The 18,657-nt window shown below is 40.0% G+C and overlaps 1 protein-coding gene across 2 annotated transcripts in view; it reads left to right on the top strand.

Moving 5' to 3' along the window:
* FGF14 (fibroblast growth factor 14) overlaps positions 1-18,657 on the top strand; it is a 637,500-nt gene that overhangs the window by 506,594 nt on the left and 112,249 nt on the right. For both annotated transcript variants that reach the window (XM_040267416.1, XM_040267418.1), the window contains exons 2-3: positions 5,036-5,146; positions 12,388-12,491. In XM_040267416.1, the coding sequence (XP_040123350.1) occupies positions 5,036-5,146; positions 12,388-12,491 (215 nt within the window). The remainder of the gene's footprint in view (positions 1-5,035; positions 5,147-12,387; positions 12,492-18,657) is intronic.

The raw sequence follows: 18,657 nt of genomic DNA, 5'->3' as shown, positions 1-18,657 counted from the left end.
GAGTTGACTCATTGGAAAAGACCCTGATGCTGGGAGGGATTGGGGGCAGGAGGAGAAGGGGACGACAGAGGATGAGATGGCTGGATGGCATCACCAACTCGATGGACATGAGTTTGAGTGAACTCCAGTAGTTGGTGATGGACAGAGAGGCCTGGTGTGCTGCGATTCATGGGGTTGCAAAGAGTCGGACACGACTGAGTGACTGAACTGAACTGAACTGAACTGAAGGTTATGGGAACGGAATCAATGTGGGAGATTATGGGATGTTTGTAGGCAGCCCATAGTGTGCTGTAGTCCATGGGATTACAAAGAGTCAGAACCACCCAATGACCCAGGTTGGGCTACATGCTGAAGATGGCAGGGGAACTATAGAAACCAAGGTCTGGCGGGTAAGATGGGCCCCTGCTCCTGCAGAGTGAGACATTTGGTGGGTGTTGGAGAGCTGCTGCTTATTTCCTGATCTGATGGACAAGAACAGCACTCTGCATGGCCTGGGAGAGGCCATAAGGGGTTGAACACTTGCTGGCAGTGAAAATAGATAAAGGGAAAACAGTGAGAGAGATTTTGAAGACAGTGTCTGTAGGAACTGGGCAACTCATTGGATGGAATATAAAAGGCAAGCATGGTGTTAATATGAGGGGGTTAACAATTAACATTAGTGGTCAATTAACAAAGTGGATCTTTGACTGAAGTTGATGGAGATGGAGGAATTGAAGTGAAAATGATATTGTAGGAAGTTTAAACTTCAGTTCAGTTCAGTCGTTCAGTCGTGTCCAACTCTTTGCGACCCCATGAATCGCAGCATGCCAGGCCTCCCTGTCCATCACCATCTCCCGGAGTTCACTCAGACTCACGTCCATCGAGTCCGTGATGCCATCCAGCCATCTCATCCTCGGTCGTCCACTTCTTCTCCTGCCCCCAATCCCTCCCAGCATTAAAGTCTTTTCTAATGAGTCAACTCTTCGCATGAGGTAGCCAAAGTACTGGAGTTTCAGCTTTAGCATCATTCCTTCCAAAGAAATCCCACAGTTGGTCTCCTTCAGAATGGACTGGTTGGATCTCCTTGCAGTACAAGGGATTCTCAAGAGTCTTCTCCAACACCACAGTTCAAAAGCATCAATTCTTCGGTGCTCAGCCTTCTTCACAGTCCAACTCTCACATCCATACATGACTACTGGAAAAACCATAGCCTTGACTAGATGGACCTTAGTCGGCAAAGTAATGTCTCTGCTTTTGAATATGCTATCTAGGTTGGTCATAACTTTTCTTCCAAGGAGTAAGCATCTTTTAATTTCATGGCTGCAATCACCATCTGCAGTGACTTAAATTTATGATTTTGATGAGGATTTCATGCATGGAGATTTATTGGAAATGTGGTCAATGGCAAAGTGGGACAGATCTTAGAAGAGATTTTCAGGAAATTTGGTCATCTCTAACTTTATGTTATGGCTTTACATTATAGATTCAGCTCTAGGTATGCAGGATTAGAGGGGTTAGACACAACCCAAGATAAGCTTTGAGAATCTAGTTTTAAAGAATAGATGTTTGCATTTCATTTTAAGTTGTTTAAGATAGTTTAGTCTGATTGTTCAGTTTTTACAGGCTACATAATTTAGTGGTTAAGTGGGCAGGATCATGTCAATCCAGCTTTGCACTTATTAGTTACTTAGTCTGTTTGTCACATTATCTCATTGTGCTATGTCTTTACTTTCTCATTATCCAAATGGGCTTCCCATTTTTTAAGTAAACTGTGCTGAAAATCCAGTGAGTTAATTGTGGCATCTGAGAAGAACAGTCAATATAGAAAAAAAGAAAAAACAAATACTGTGACAGTGGATAAATAGAAATTGGTTTGGTTTTCTTTTCTTGAAATTAAATAAGAACTCAAAAATACAATTTTGCATTTTACTTGTAATTTCTTAGCAGGCATGAGGTGTGGTTAGAAATTAGGTCCCTAGGGTAATGTCCTCCAGGTTCAGTCCTGTTATCACAAATAGCAGGATGTCCTTTTTTATGACTGAATAATATTCCACTGTGATTCTACACCACATATTTCTGTGTCCATTCATCTGCTGATGGACACTTGGGTTGTCTCCACGTCTTGGTTGTGGTAAATGATGCAGCAGGGAACATGGGGGAGCAGATAGCTCTTTGAGATCCTGATTCCATTTCCTTTGTGTATATCCCCGTAAGTGGGATCTCTGGAGCCTATAGCTCAGTTTTCATGATGGTCAGTTTCACTCATCAGTTTTACTCATCAACATGAGTAACCTCCATGCTGTTTCCTGCAGTGACTGTACCCATTTACACCCCCACCAACCATGCACAAGGGTTCACTTTTCTCCACTTTCTCTCCAGTGCTTGTTCTATCTTTTTAATAGAAGAAACAAAAGAGAAGGGGGCTCTCTCTGTAAGTGTGAAGGGACTTGTGAGGGTCACGTGTCTTCTCACTTTCTTGCCTGGTATACTTCATTCAAGTCCAGAAGATATCATAGCTAAAATATAGGACTACTAAAAGTAAGTGATCCAGAACATAAAGCTTTTGCAGAAAAAATTTTCTGTCTCTGAAATGCTCTGTATGTTTTCATGGCAACTAGGAATTCCCGCCCCTATCGCACCTTTTCACTTTTGCTCCCTTCTTTTTCTGTGCTACCTATTTTCAGTGACAAGCGTAAATATAATACAGCAAAACTAGGAAAAAAATCCTCAGTGCTTAAAGGTTCAATAGTACTTATTGGGTGATGAGCAGAGTAAGGTTCACTAAGGCAGATAGGATTATGTGATTTTTTAAGTTATATACTGCAGAGTAAGGAACATACGGGGCTTCCCATGTGGCATTAGTGGTAAAGAACCCGCCAGTGCAGATAGACATAAGAGACGTGGGTTCAATCCCTGGCTCAGGAAGATACCCTGGAAAAGGGCATGGCAACTCACTCAAGTATCCCTGCCTGGAGAATCCCATAGACAGAGCATTCTGGTGAGCTACAGTCCATAGGGTCAGGCACAACTGGAGCGACTGAACACACACACGCCCAAGGAACATTCGTGACACAATTGTAACAGTCACTTTTAGTGTGAGTGTTAGTCACCCAGGCATGTCCAACTCTTTGTGACCCCATGACCTGTCCATGGGATTCTCCAGATTCTCCAGGCAAGAATATTGGAGTGGATTGCCATTCTCTTCTTCAGGGGATCTTCCCAACCCACGGATGGAACCCAGGTCTCCTGCATTGCAGGCAGATTCTTTACCACTTAACAATCACTTAGATGTTTCTTTCTAAAATCCTACTCCTCCAAAAACTCTAACATGCTTGATTACATGAATGTTGTCATGCTGTGGTTTTCATGCATTATTTTCCAGATTCTTCAATATCACAAGATCTTTGAAGAAAATCTGTGCCATGGGGCCATTTCTCAAATGATCAGTTACATCAGATGTACACAGAAACAGATGCTGTCATTCTTTTTAATTTCTTGAGAACTAAACAAAAGGTTGAGGATATTCTGTTTTGAACAGCTTTTTCGGTTTGCTTTTGCACATTTTTTTGAGTGTGTTCACCTGTTTGCCATCCATCATTTTTTGATCAATTACAACATGCTCGGTTTCATCATTCTGTAACAACTGCCTGTTTGGACAGCATGATCATATTTGCATGTCTCATTCAGGGGTTGTGGAGACATGCTAGTTGCCATGGGGAGGATTCTGATGTCTCCCATCAAATCTAGTCATGAGATGGTGGTGACCTTTGAAAAGCCACATGCAAATATTTATTTTCGAAGGTACAGTTGGCTCTTTGTGAAGCACTGGATCACTAGACCGGCTATCTCTTCGATGAATCATCTAATGAGAAGTCTGTTCCCGTGTAATTTCCCTTTTGATTGTAATAAACTTCCACTGTCCTTGAGCTTAAGCCATTTGAGACAAGAATAAAAATCCATAGTGTATAATTTTACTATCCCTTGTGGTTATATAAATTATATAGGATTATCTGTCTAATTCATCTACTTGGTCTGGATTATGGCCAGAGATTATTGGAGATTCAGCTGGAGCTGAATGCAGGGTTGAATGCAATACAGCTCCAGTACTTTGTTCACCTGATGCGAAGAGCTGACTCACTGGAAAAGCCCCTGATGCTGGGAAAGACTGAGGGCGGGAGGAGAAGGGGGGACAGAGGATGAGATGGTTGGATGGCATCACCGACTCGACGGACGTGAGTGTGAGTAAACTCTGAGAGTTGGTGATGGACAGGGAGGCCTGGCCTGCTGCAGTCCACTGGGTTGCAAAGAGTCGGACATGACTGAGCGACTGAACTGACTGACTGACGGCCAGAGAGCTTAGGTTTTACTGTGTCTCCCCCTGAATCCAGAAGTTGATTTTCACATTTCACTGGACATCACATCAGTGTACACAATACTTCTGTGCAAGTTAGGGTAACTGTTTAAGCATCAAGGAAACACCCTCCGTATCAGGGCTTTTTCTGAGAACGTGTACCAAATGTTAGTATGGCTTTTTTTTTTTTTAATAAAAGTTTTGCACATTTAGGGATTACTTGTCAAATTAAGTGAAAAAAATAATTCCGTTAAAAAGCCTTTGATATGGTTTCTTAAAGCCAGGTGTTTGCAAAATTCTTGTCCAACCATCCTGAATGATAATAGTTTAAACTATTAAGCTAGTTAGTTTAGGACTTAGCTAATAGCTAAATAGATTAAATAGTTTAATCATTTTAACTAATTATGTAAATACATACATGTCAGGTTTTTTTTTTAATGACCTGTTATCTAAAGTTTATGGCTTTACGACTTTACGTCAAAATAAGTTTATGACTGCATTTTCTTCACCTCCTGTGATCAGCATCTTCCAGGTTTGAGAAATGCAGGGACATTTCTGGGAAACATAAAATAAAAGGTGCTTCTATAAAATGTTTCTATAAAATACCCTCTTACTTCTGAAAAAGAAAGAAAAGAAACAGGGAAGAAAAAAGAAATTCTATTGCTATGCGTTGTGAGGCTTATGACCTCTGTGTTTGCCTTTCAGATCCCCAGCTCAAGGGTATAGTGACCAGGTTATATTGCAGGCAAGGCTACTACTTGCAAATGCACCCCGATGGAGCTCTCGACGGGACCAAGGACGACAGCACTAATTCTAGTAAGTGACCACCCCAGGCTACCGGTTCACACAATTGGTAGAAGAGATGCTGCTGCTTAAATGACTTTACAAATACATTTGCAAATATTGGGTTACAAGCATTCATTTTTACAAATGTTATACCCTAGAATGCCATTGACAATTCTCCTTGGACCACCGGAAGGAAATATTCATAGAGCCACAAAAGACACCTGTCATTTTAAGAGAATTATTCATCTTTTCAGTTTTTTCCCCAAGCAGTTGTCATATCCGGTGTTATTGTTACTTGAGTCTCGTTATCATCAAAGTAACTGCACTAATGCATTCAGATGAAAGTTGATTACCTGTTGATTACCTGTTAACTTTGGAAGTTTTATCTTTGTGAGACTTGTAGCTTCTTTTTTTTTTTTTTTGTAAATTATTTATTTTAATTGGAGGCTAATTACTTTACAATATTGTAGTGGTTTTTGCCATACATTCACATGAATCAGCCATGGATGTACATCTGTGTAGCTTCTTAATGATAACTGTGTACATTCAAGAACAATAAGGATTAGTTATTTCAAATAATAGAAGTGTTATTTTTCAAATTTTTTGTGTTCAACAAGATAATATTTTCTTTATAGAGGGAACATGAAGGCTGTGTACTTTTTAACGCATTGTATGAATTATTTATTTATAAAATTGGATCTGTGCTGTTTTTTTAAATTAAAAAACCCACCCACCTTCCATTGTTTTCATGTCTGTCTTCATTTTACTATTTCTTTATGTATAACTTTTCTTTGTATTTTTACTCTGCCACTTCTCTTCAACTTTCTGTATTTTTGTTTGCTATTTTCTGTGCATACTGGCCTCTGATTCCCTTTAATTTAGCACATCAGTTCGAAAGTAGACACTTTTCATTGCTCAGGAGAATGAGTGAAAAGCAAAAATCAATTTTATTGGAAATATTTAATCACAAGTTACTAGTGGATATGAATCTTTTCATCGATTTAGCATTTATCCTTCACATAACAGAACATTATTCCATGGGAAGAAGGAGGTTTTGAATACATATAACCAAATTATAGACAGCTCCTGTTTTAAAGTCTAGTCATCAACTGTTCAGATACACTGATTCTGAGAGAAGCTAATAACATAAAGTAGGCTATTTTTGCATTTGGTGTTTTTAAGTGAAATATCATTATTTTCCCAAACATTATGTTTGTATTTTAGACTTTGGATGTTACTTCATTTTAAAATTTTTCTTTCAGCTTTAAATATTTTCTTCATCTATATTTTCCTCCTATTCAATTTTTAATCTTTTCATCTCCTTGTTTCTATTATGTCGTCCTTTTGTACTTTAGACTTTTCTCTGTCATATTTGTTCATTGATGTTTGTTTGCTTTATTTCTGCTTGATTTAGAAAAAGGGAAGGTAAAGCAATTCAGACACAGGGAAGAAAGAGAAGACATTTTTATTCATAAGACTGGCACCAAACATTGTTTACCTGTTGGGATTCTGATATTAGGTTGAACTCTCAAAATCATCAGCACTTAACCATCTCTGACCTACAGAAGATGTTAGTTTCTTCTGATTCATGTTAATATATATTATATATATATATGTATGAATATATATATATATATATATCTGCTAATTTTCCTTTCCCTACTTTAAACTCCTCACCCACTCTTTGACAAAAGGCATTCTCTTTTTCTTGTGTGTTAGAGTCTTGAGGGTCATGGACTTTAGATTCCTAAGTTCTCATGTCTTCAATGTCTCTGATTGGCTTTGGCCAAAGTCTAGTAGAGCATGAAAGCAAGTTTTCTGTAAGTCTGATCACTATAAGAGCTATGATACTCTAATTTATCAGACTAGAGGCTGATGTCATCCATCAAACAAAAATTTTCAAAAAAAGAAAGAAAAATTATAGCTATACAAAAATGCTGCTTAGCTGGACTTCTTGAAAAAATAGCTTCCTTCAAGCAAATATTTTATGAGTTTTTTCCCTACCTTCTCCTTTTGTTTTTGTAGCATCAAAAAAGGTTTTTTTTCATGATGGAATCAATATCAAGTTAAGAAGTATCAGTAGACACTTTTTTTTTAAGCGTATTGCATCACAGTTGAATAGTGTTATAGTGTTAGTCGCTCAGTTGTACCCGACTCTTTGCGACCCCATGGACTGCAGCCCTCTGTCCATGAGATTTTCCAGGCAAGTTGAATAAGCAGCACAATATTTTCTAAATTATGCAAGTGCAGGTATAGAAATTATACACACACATGATTATATCTGGTTATCTGCATAGTATTAAACACTGGACTGGGAAGCTGAGATACTAAAAGATACTAGACCTTCTGTTCAGTAAATGTATGAGGCTTTTTCCCTGGATGAGAATCTTTGTATGGCTCTTGAAATCCTTTCTAATCCCCCTCAATGCTGGTGAGGAACAGTTCTGGGAACCAGGCAGGAATGGGAACCCCAATGGACAAGCAAAGCAGAACCAAATCATAGTGACTGGCCTGCAAGAGCTTCCATTCCTATGCAAAGATCTAGCCCACAGCTTCTTTTCTTACAAGTTACCACTGTGTTTTCTGTGCCCTTTAAGTCAGTTAGGTTAGTTTCCTTACTGTTTTAACATTTGCAAAGACAAAGCAGAACAGAATAAAACAGGTTGAGATAGATGTTCCCTCCTCAAAAGGTTATGAAAACTGCATGACTGCAAAATTTATAAAACATTGCAGGATTATAGCAGCTTTGTAAAAGCAATGGGAATTACTAATTAACTCAACTTTTTCATACTATCACCATCTTAACTGAAAAGCACAAGCTTTTAGGATGAATTTTAAGATATTTTCTTTTCTCTGGTTCATCACAGTAGTCTTATACATTCTGGGAAAATCATTAGCCCTGAAAAGTGATCTTTAGAAATGAAGGTGAGAGTGTCAGAGATGCTAACAGACAGGTCCTCAGTAGAGCACTGCCCTCTTTGCTTGAGCTAAGTCACTCAGTCATGTCTGACTCTTTGTAACCCCAAAAACTGTAGCTCACCAGGCTCCTCTGTCCATGGGATTCTCCAGGCAAGAATACTGGAGTGGGTTGCCATTTCCTTCTCCATTTCACTTCAGAGTGTGATGTAATTGTTCACAAGCATTCCAGTTTTTTGCTATTTCTCTGAATACGAAACAAAGATTAGTCATCCATTGGCAGGAAAAATAAAGAGGAATAACCTAAAAGTCACCCTGATGGCACCCTGAAAGTCACCAAATGAGAGAACTGAGGCTTGAACCTGCATGACTGGAGCTCATTGCTAGCCCACTGGTAAATATGAGATTACTTAGATCTAGGTAAGGGCTTCCCTGGTATCTCAGCTGGTAAAGAATCCACCTGTAATGCGGGAGACCTGGGTTCGATCCCTGGGTCAGGACGTGGATGCAGTCCTGAGGAGGGCCTGGCAACCTGCTCCAGTATTCTTGCCGGGAGAATCCCATGGACCAAGGAACCTGGCGGGCTACAGTCCACAGGGTCACAAAGAGTTGGACGTGACTGTGACTGAGCGACTAAGCATAGCCCAGCACAGAACTAGGCAAAGTCAGAACCACCCTGCTAAGCTTTCTTGGTCAAAAGATTTAAATGCCTTGAAAGGGAGAAAGGGCAGCAGGCAAACCTAATGCCCTGACGCTGGTGCCCTCCCAGGATCACCAGCTGAGATCTACAACTTTCTAGGCAAGAAAATGGGGAAGGGTGGATAATTGGTGCTAACTGAGAGACTCTGAAGCAACTCACCTGCTTACCCAGGCTTCCAGTGTCCTGGAAACATCTTTCACAAACGGAAGTGAAATCCCAGGATACTTTATCATCACACTCATTTTACAGAGTGCGTTGTTTTGAAATTCTTAGAGCTTCCCTTCTATGCACCAAAGATAAGCATTACCATGACTACGGTATTTGATTAGAAAATGATTTTTTTCTTCAGTTTACTTTTGGCAAGTGGCCAAAAGCTTGGGATTTTCCTGTGCTCTTAAAGGTCACTGTTCCCACTACCAGATACTGAATGCAGAAGATGGCTATAGAAATATTCATGTGTCAGTCTTTATTACTAGATTAAAGCCCCACCCAAACCTATCCCTCTTACCTTAGAGATTCCCAACCTGGTAACCTGATATATAAAACCAGCTGTTCCCTCACAATGCTCACTATTCGACAGGCCTCAGGAAAGTGGTTCTTACCTTGTCTGTAGGCTAGGATCGTTTGAAGAGCTTTTTTGTAAAAAAAAAAAAAAAAAAAGTTATTGATACCCTAAACCCACTCCCAGGGACTGATTTAATTTCATCGCCCTGGAGTTGGGCATAGCCACCCTGTTTTATAAGCTTCTCTGGTGGTTCAGACAGTAAAGCATCTGCCTGCAATGCTGGAGACCCAGGTTCGATCCCTGGGTCAGGAAGATCCCCTGGAGAAGGAAATGGCAACCCACTCCAGTTCTCTTGCCTGGAAAATGCCATGGACAGAGGAGTCTGGCAAAAAGTCAGACACAACTGAGCGAGTTTACTTTCACTTTTCACTTTTTTTCATCCTGTCTAGCTAGTTTTAAAGTGCAGCCAGGGTTGAATGAAATTCACTATCATATGGAGACTGGAATGTTCCACAGAATGGACAAAGTAGCATGAACATCTTCATTATTCTTACTTCCCCAGGCCTTGTGGGATTGCTTTATAATTGTGTTAGACATAAAAAGGCTGAAAACCCATAATAATGTTTCAATTAATGTGAGTATCTGTTGTTATCACAAGCACCATGGATCCGCCATGGTCAACTCTGAGTGGGCTTCTGCATTGCAGTGATTCTGTGGATTCATTTTCTGTTTTCCTCCTATAAATGATAAGAACTATTATTTTATAATTCAGGTCTCAGTCAAAACCCTGTGAAGGGGAAAAGTTTTTTTTTTTTTTTTTTTTTTTTAAATACAGTGCAGGGCTTCCCTTGTGGCTCAGCTGGTAAAGAATCCGCCTGCAATGTGGGTGACCCGGGTTCGATCCCTGGGTTGGGAAGATCCCCAGAAGAAGGTAAAGGCTACCCATTCCACTATTCTGGCCTCGAGATTTCCATGGACTGTATAGTCCATTGGGTCGCAAAGAGTCGGACATGACTGAGCACACACACAGTACCATCAGACATATATAAAGGTTAGAATAAATACATTTGAATAGGTTCAGATAGAATAGTTTGCATGGGCAGATGCACAATTATGGTTTTCCCTAAAAACTTTTGCAAATAAATCAGGAATTATCCTATGGTGCCAATCCTTTCAAAATATTAGCAAAATGGGACAGTTCAGGTGATATAGAAGAGAGTGAAAACATCCAGTGACTTTCTTCCATGAGGAAGGAATACTGAGCAGACCTCCCTGGTGGTCCAGTGGTTAAGACTCTGCACTTCCAATTCAGAGAGTGTGAGTTCAATCCCTGGCTGGGTGACTGACATCCCACCTGCTGCAGAGCACAGCCAAAAAATTGCAAAAGAAATGCTGAAAGTTGCCATGCTGCAAATATTCAATAACTCCACACTCATGTTTAATATTAAATAATATAATAGAAATAAGTGAACATATGCCTCATTCCTCTGTAAGGGTATTATAAGCCCCTAGAATCCTACAGAAGACAGTTCAATGCTAGTTTGCCTCCTGAAAGTGAATATCCACAAAACCTGATGCCCCTGAATGTTCTTGTAGGGATAATTCTCAAGGGTCACAGCCAACCATTCTCATTTCATCATCTGAGTAGTACAGACATCTTGAGATCCCAAGATCAGTAACATATAGTAATTGGAAGAGAGGGTGTAATCTCCCCTGACTCGATCAGAGAAAACATGTGCCTGGGAATTAAATAGAACACAATGTAGAAAGTCCATTTAAAATTATATACTGAGTAGCCCCACAGATTTAAGTCAAAATTGCCCACATCTTTCTAATTATTTGTTCTTCGTGGAATACAAGCAAGAGCCTCTTCTGGGCTAGTTCTCTTACTTAATTCTAGACTTGAATTAAGAATGCAAATAGGAGCAGATAACCTCTCATAATTAACGATAATCTTATAAATGTGTCTATAATAAAATCTCCAAGCAGTCATCACCAAGAATGATGCTAGACACTTCCTAGGAGATTCAGTGGTTAAGACTCTTGCACTTAATTGCAAGGGATGAGGGTTCAATCCCTGATCTGGCCAAAGGGGAAAAATAAGAATGATGCTAAAATGCTAACTACACAGTCATATATAACCCTGGCAAGGAAATGCATTATTAAGAATGTTACTTAGGACTTAAAAAAAATCAATGATAACATTGCTATCTGCAGTGTGAAACTTACATATGAATACATTTTTGGTCAATAAAGGAAGAAACAGAACATTGAAACATTCTTATCTCATCAGGGGGTAAATTGAACGCTTTTCCCTCTTTGTTTTAGTGTTCACTCATAATTTTATGAAATATTAATGAAAAAAATTCCCTCTCTGAAATTCATATGCCATTCAGTGTGATTAGTTCTTTCTAAATTTAGCATGTGGGCAGGTACACATCTTTTCTGGGCTCTGCTGGCATGTCATGTTGGTTCTGCAAGAGTAATTTAACTTTGGAATTACCTTTTTAACTTCTTGCCTGTATTACCTTGCAGTAATGAAGCAAACCTTCCACCTAAAAGACACTCAACTTGGGCTTTTAAAATTCTCCTCTTTTAGGGTACCTCCCTGGTGGTCCAGTGGTTAAGACTTAACTTTCCAATTCAGGGAGTATGGATTTGATCGCTGGTCGGTCAGGAAGCTAAGATTCCACACGCCTTGTGAGAGAAAAACCAAAACATAAAACAGAAACCATATTGTAACAAATTCAATAAAGACTTTAAAAATGGTCCACATTAAAAAAAAACCAAAAATCTTTAAAATAAAATTCTGCTCTTTTAAAGTCTTCCTAGCTGATTTTTTCTGGTATCAAATGGTATCGGAGACTGTGATGCTGGAGTTGTGATTACAGGCTTGATTCTGTTTATTATCCCACTGTTCAGAATGCTATAGGGAGCCCGCTAAGGTCTACAAATCAGAGCTCAAGTGCTATCTTTACTCATAACAGAAAATTCTTAAATAGAGAGATAGAAGGTAATGGAGTGGACCCTCTCAGAAGGTTATAACAGACATAATGTCTCTCAAATCGGATCAAAGACACAGCAAAGTGATGGGGGTAGGTACTCTGCTTCCCCCTGCCCGTTGGTGACAGACCGTCTTTCTCTTTGCAGCCCTGTTCAACCTCATACCAGTGGGACTGCGCGTCGTTGCAATCCAGGGAGTGAAGACAGGGTTGTACGTAGCCATGAATGGAGAAGGTTACCTCTACCCATCAGTAAGTAACACATCCAAGGTATTGGCCATCCATCGAAGGCCTGCAAAACAGCCATAGCAGCCACCACAAAAAGGAGAATGCCTTCAGTTTCGCTTTAGTGTCTGACCTTTCTGACAGTGCCTAGGAGCTGTTAACTCACGATTCAGCAGTGTTTGATAATGTGTCAGTGTATCAAGCAGAAGAGGAATATTACCTCTTAACGTTGTGTGTTTGCATATTGTTATATGTCCCAGTTCATCGAAAATTGAGAAATTTTGAAGGGGTTGACTTTTTTTTAAGAGATCTTATCCACTTTATTCAAATATTCCAATTTTTAAGTTTTCTGTTACGTGGGTGATGTTATATAAGCAGATCGTTTTCTTCTTTTTAAATGTAAGGCAAAGAACACAACAGGCTGATACTTTATAGGCTAAGAAAAATGCAGTAATATCTGTCCACTTTTAAACCCAAATGAAATTTTATGACCTAATTGCTATTAGAAAGGATTGATATTAATGTAATCTTTTTCTATTACTATTTAGAAATGTACTTTTGTTAGGGAGTTTCTTGTGACAGATTATTTTACAAAAAGAAACAGAATAAATGTAATTCTAGAAGACAAAATTTAGGAGAGAGTAGTTCTTTTAAAAAACAAGAATTGAGATTGAGTAAGTGTTTTACTGGGAAAATATTTGTCATATCAAAATGTATATCGCATTTAAATGTAAGCAAGTCTTAGTTTTGTATTAATGTGTACTAGCATCTGAGCACCTTTCCATTCTCTTCTGTAATATTTACTGTTTATGAGTGATTCGCATTCGGATGTGCTGTGTACATATATTATAATGCAGTTAGAATTCATATCTGCCACAGGTCCAAGCAATAGAGACTCAAGATGGAAATACTTCTTTCCATTATCCCTTGAGCAAAAGCTGACAGATTAAAGTCATGGAGCCTCAGAGGAGATTCTCTTATTTGGGTTTGCCTGTCATCTTACTATGAATTCTTTAGAAGAACTCTGTTGTTAAACATTGTCATTAAAACAATGTATATATAACATACATTTTACACACACACATACACACCGCTAAAACTTAAGCAGAGCAGAAGGGTTCTCTAGGGACTCCCATGAAATGTAATATATTTTCTTCAGCAAAATCTGGGAACATCCTGTCAAGGAAAATAAAATGTGAGCCGTGGATTCCCTTCCTGTTGAGCTGAGACATGCTCTAGTCTTTCTGAAAACTTCTTTCTCATTCCCTGAAGGCCATTCCTGCATGCAGACCTGGGCCCTGCATTATGCAAATTGCATTCAGTTGCCCAAGATGAATATTCAACATATTGGGAGCCAGAAAAAGCTGGAATTCCGTATCTCCCCTTTAGAAACGCTCTACTCAGATAAAGATCATTTCCTAGAGATGCCTTATCTCAAATGAAGTCAGTTTCATTGATTTGACGTGTGTGCTCTTATTTTTGTTTCTTCGTCTCCCCCGTCATCTCTGAGATGCCTAAAAGTGATCAGATGCAGTTTCTGCCATCGCCTCTAGTTCTGATCCTGCGGATGATTTTATCATGTCTTCCTGCTCTAGTGTAGGCATTGATGTCAGGGGGAGTATAAATGTTTGTTTGATCTCTTTTGCTTCTGAGATGCTGTTTTCTTGTGATGAGGTTGCACCTGGATGATATTTCTTTTTTAAAGGTAGAGAATATCAGAGTGAGTCTGTGTCTTAGCTTACAATCCAAGTGCTGGTTATGTTCGATGCAGTTTAAGTGGTGGGACATGAATAGAGTGAGGACAGAGCCAGCTGCCTGGTTCAGTCCTCAACTCCTTAAATAGGGTCTTTCTACCCAAGAAGCACATCTTGGGGGAGCAGCACGCACCAGGATTTGTCCCGGGAAGAGCGGCAGGCTTTTCATCCGACCTACTGTTTTCTGCCGTCACCTCCCAGGTTCTCCAGTTATTTGGTTTTGGGCCTTCCAGTTGAGGTCGTTGAGTTTCTGATTTGCAGGACTTGGGTTTTCTCTTCTTCTCAGATTTAACTCTCTGCTCTGAACCCAAGACTTAGGAAGGAGCACTCTATTCACCCAGCTTACCCCTGCCCAGGCCAGGCCCTTAGAATCCTCAGCATCTTATAGAAAAAGGATTTAGACCCAAATCAAGTGTGATTTCCAGTTTTTACTAATATTCTCTAGTGAAAGTGCTCTGTTTATTTCAAGGTAATGGAATTTGAACTTCAAATACTTCAGGAGAAAGGAACGTTTTCCCGCGTTTAGTCCTTTATTCCATAATTGGTTTCTGAGAACCTAGTAAAATAAGAATATAGCACAAGACAACATCACAGTTACCATAATATATAATGATAAATAATGGTTAATATTTACCTGGTGCACTCTCCCTAGTACTGTTCCAAGTGTATTGCAGTCTTAGCTCATTTAATCCTCCCAACCAATTAAGCAAATACCATTAAAATTATCTTAGGGATACACAGAGAGCCTAAAGAGTCATCAGTCACCAGTAAAAAGAGAAGATAGGATTTGAGCCTTATTAGTCAGACTCATTAGATCACTTTTAACTGTTGCACCATAAGGCTTTTACGCACCAGACATTTTTCATAATATGGTCTGGCACCTATTCTAGCAAGAAGTTATAAACACAAGATGATGTCATAAAAATCTTTAGGGAATTGTTACCTAGGGATTAATTTAAAACATTAAGAAGTATCATTTGAAACATAATCTGTTTCTTTTGGGGAATCTCAAGTAAAAGAAAATCAGAAAATATTTGTCGGAGGGGAAATTTAGATATCATATGTGTACATACTCATTCAGTCGTGTCTGACTCTTTGGGACCCCATGGACTATAGCCCGCCTGGCTCCTCTGTCCGTGGAATTTTCCAGGCAAGAATACTGGAGTGGCTAGCCATTTCCTCCTCCAGGGGATCTTCAGGACCCAGGGATTGAACCAGAATCTCATGCTTCTCCAGCACTGGCAGGCGGATTCTTTACTGCTGAGCCACCTGGGAAGTATATACTGATATTAACACCACCAGGGAAGTACATATTGCTATTATATACTGGGTGTTTAATATTCTTAAAATGTATTCCATGTAACGTTTGAGCTTAAACTTTAAAGCTAACATGGGTTAACCTAACCAAGAAGTTTTGAACTAAGCTGAGTAACATTTTTAAAAGGAAAACTCCACTCAAGCTACGATTTAAAGAAAAAATTTGATATAAAGATTGAAGTCTGAGAAGTGAAGGAGTCTATTTTGTACCCACTTTTAAAAGATCAAATTAGACTAGTGTCTGACATGAGATCAGTTTTATTGAGGATCTATAGATTTGGAAAATAGGCAATGAAATACTGAGATCTCTCAAAGTGAGTTCCATTAAATGAACGTCACTCTTGGAATCTGACTTGAAACTCTCATAATCCCTTGCCATCCAAATAAAGATATTTCATTTGTCAGATAATTTCACCTCAGGGGGATGAAAGAAGGAATCTTGACTGAGATGTAAGCAATCACATTTCCGATGCTGAAGGCACTTGCTCCCTGTGGAATCTTTTCATCAACATGACAATAGTCATTTCTTTTGTGGTCATAACGGTTCTAATATGTTACTTGAAGAGGCCTCCCAAGAGATTTGATGTCAGATGCAGTTTGCTTGAAGGTAGAACAGAGGCTGTAAGGTCACAGAACAGAAACTGACAAGGATATACTTTTTAAAAGAATTAGTTTAAAATAATGTTTAGGAAACAAAATGCATGTTGACCAACTCCAAACTATTTATAGTGCTGTGAGGAACAGTCAAGGGTGGGTTTCTTTTTTTTCTTTGTTTGTTTGCTTGTTTTTTTCCCTTCCAAACAACCTACAACTTTGAAAGACTAAGTTAATCCTCCATAGAAAGTTAAGGTTCGAATGTAAATTCCAAACACTCAAGAAAACTTGGGATGAAAGAAAAATAGCATTCATCAGTTGGGCAGAAATAGAGAATAGTTGAAGCCAAAGGGTGTTTCTGATATAAGAAAGTGAGGAGGGGTTGTGAGGGAAGGAAAGAAAGGAGACTGATGATAAAATGGATAAAACCCAAGATCTTGGATCTAAGGCGGGAAAACATGTTCCTTGGATGCTTTAAGATGATTGAGGGTGTTAAAATTCTGGTTTCAATCTAGTTGACTTTTCTCAATGATGAGGTAAAAAACATATACATAAAATGTATAAAGATTCATTTTCATTGTCTTATCACAGGCTGACATTTATATGAATATTGTTTTCCAAAGTGGGGCTGTAAATGTTTCTGTTACCCCTACTGCTGCTGCTGCTGCTAAGTCGCTTCAGTCGTGTCTGACTCTGTGCGACCCCATAGATGGCAGCCCACCAGGCTCCCCCGTCCCTGGGATTCTCCAGGCAAGAACACTGGAGTGGGTTGCCATTTCCTTCTCCAATGCATGAAAGTGAAAAGGGAAAGTGGAGTCGCTCAGTCATGTCTGACCCTCAGTGACCCCATGGACTGCAGCCTTCCCGGCCCCTCCGTCCATCGGATTTTCCAGGCAAGAGGACTGGAGTAGGGTGCCATTGCCTTCTCCTTCTGTTACCCCAGTGCAGACATTTGGAGAAACAGTGAGCCCTGGTGTTCTCCTGAAATCTGTATTTCATCTGAGTCTCTTAACCAAGTGATGCAAATGGAGAGGAAGACAATTCCTTTCCATGTAGATTTTAAAAACAAACCAAGAAAAAGCTTTGTCGATATCAGGACTCATGAAGAGTCACATGGACAAATGGGAAAAATAAAGATTCCTTGGGTGAATCTCTAGATATTTCAATCTGGGGGGAGGCCCAGGAATCCACAGTTTAATAAGAATCCCTCCTTCACTGGTGGGTGATTCTAAAGCTTGTAGCCCAACGACCAACCTCCACAGAACAAGCATTGCTTCCATGGCTGGTGGGGGCGATGATGGTAGCTTTAGACCAAAATGATGAGAGTAGATTTGGTGAAAATTGGTAGGCAGACGACCCAGGCCCAGAAATTAACACTGGGTGAAATAAAATATTTGATTTCCCTAACTTCATCTGCTGCTAAGTTGAACTTTGTAGAAATTTGAAGCAGTGCTGCACGCTTCTTCGCTCAGGCCCTGGGGTATCTGGACGCTGAAACTATACATGCACACTGATTGTGTGTGTTGGCATGGGGCAGCGGGGTAGTGAAATAGTAATTAAGGAGGAGGAAAGCTAAATGCTATGTATTCTGAAGTTAAGTATTTTCAGGGACCTCAAAGCCTTATCTAGTTGGCCTGAGATGGTTTTTCTGATATTACAGTTGTCTCTTTCAGAAACAGTTTCATGACCCTCTCTACAAAGGGGGCCCCACTGTCCCTGCTCTGTGCCAGTGGGCATCTCTCACTTACGTTTCTTTTTTTGTGTTGTTGTCTGTCCTCCACTTAATACGAACACCCAGACAGGCAAGTCTCGGACCTCCCGGCCACCTCCTACCATCAGTGCTACATCCTTCCGCCCAGTCCTCAGCTCTAGCAAAACAAGATGAAACAGCGTTCATTCCTTCTTGACGTTTGGCCCTCTGTTCATGGCTCAGGTTTGGGCATAAAGATGGAACTGCTTTGTTATGTCGCAGAGAGGTATCTAACTTCCTCCAACACTTTGCCTTCTTGCCTGGAAGTTTCTCATCCACAGGTATACATGATCCCTCCCCTGTATTCTGTGCCCAGGGAGTCTTGTGTGAGTTCTTCCTTGTACCTCTTGTGTGAGTTCTTGCATGAGAGAAGATACCCGTCTTGCTCTGAATGACATCTCTGGACACCCATCCTCAGGAAGTTCAGTTCAGTCACTCAGTCGTGTCCGACTTTTTGCAACCCCATGAATCGCAGCACGCCAGGCCTCCCTGTCCATCACCATCTCCTGCAGTTCACTCAGACTCATGTCTATCGAGTCCGTGATACCATCCAGCCATCTCATCCTCAGTCGTCCCCTTCTCCTCCTGCCCCCAATCCCTCCCAGCATCAGAGTCTTTTCCAATGAGTCAACTCTTCACGTGAGGTGGCCAAAGTACTGGAGTTTCAGCTTTAGCATCATTCCCTCCAAAGAAATCCCAGGGCTGATCTCCTTCAGAATGGACTGGTTGGATCTCCTTGCAGTCCAAGGGACTCTCAAGAGTCTTCTCCAACACCACA

Source organism: Oryx dammah, unplaced genomic scaffold (assembly GCF_014754425.2).
Source record: "Oryx dammah isolate SB20612 unplaced genomic scaffold, SCBI_Odam_1.1 HiC_scaffold_24, whole genome shotgun sequence".
In the NCBI taxonomy this organism is placed as follows: Eukaryota; Metazoa; Chordata; class Mammalia; order Artiodactyla; family Bovidae; genus Oryx; species Oryx dammah.
The sequence above is the reverse complement of the archived record's forward strand: the minus strand, read 5'-3'. Positions and strand labels throughout refer to the sequence as shown.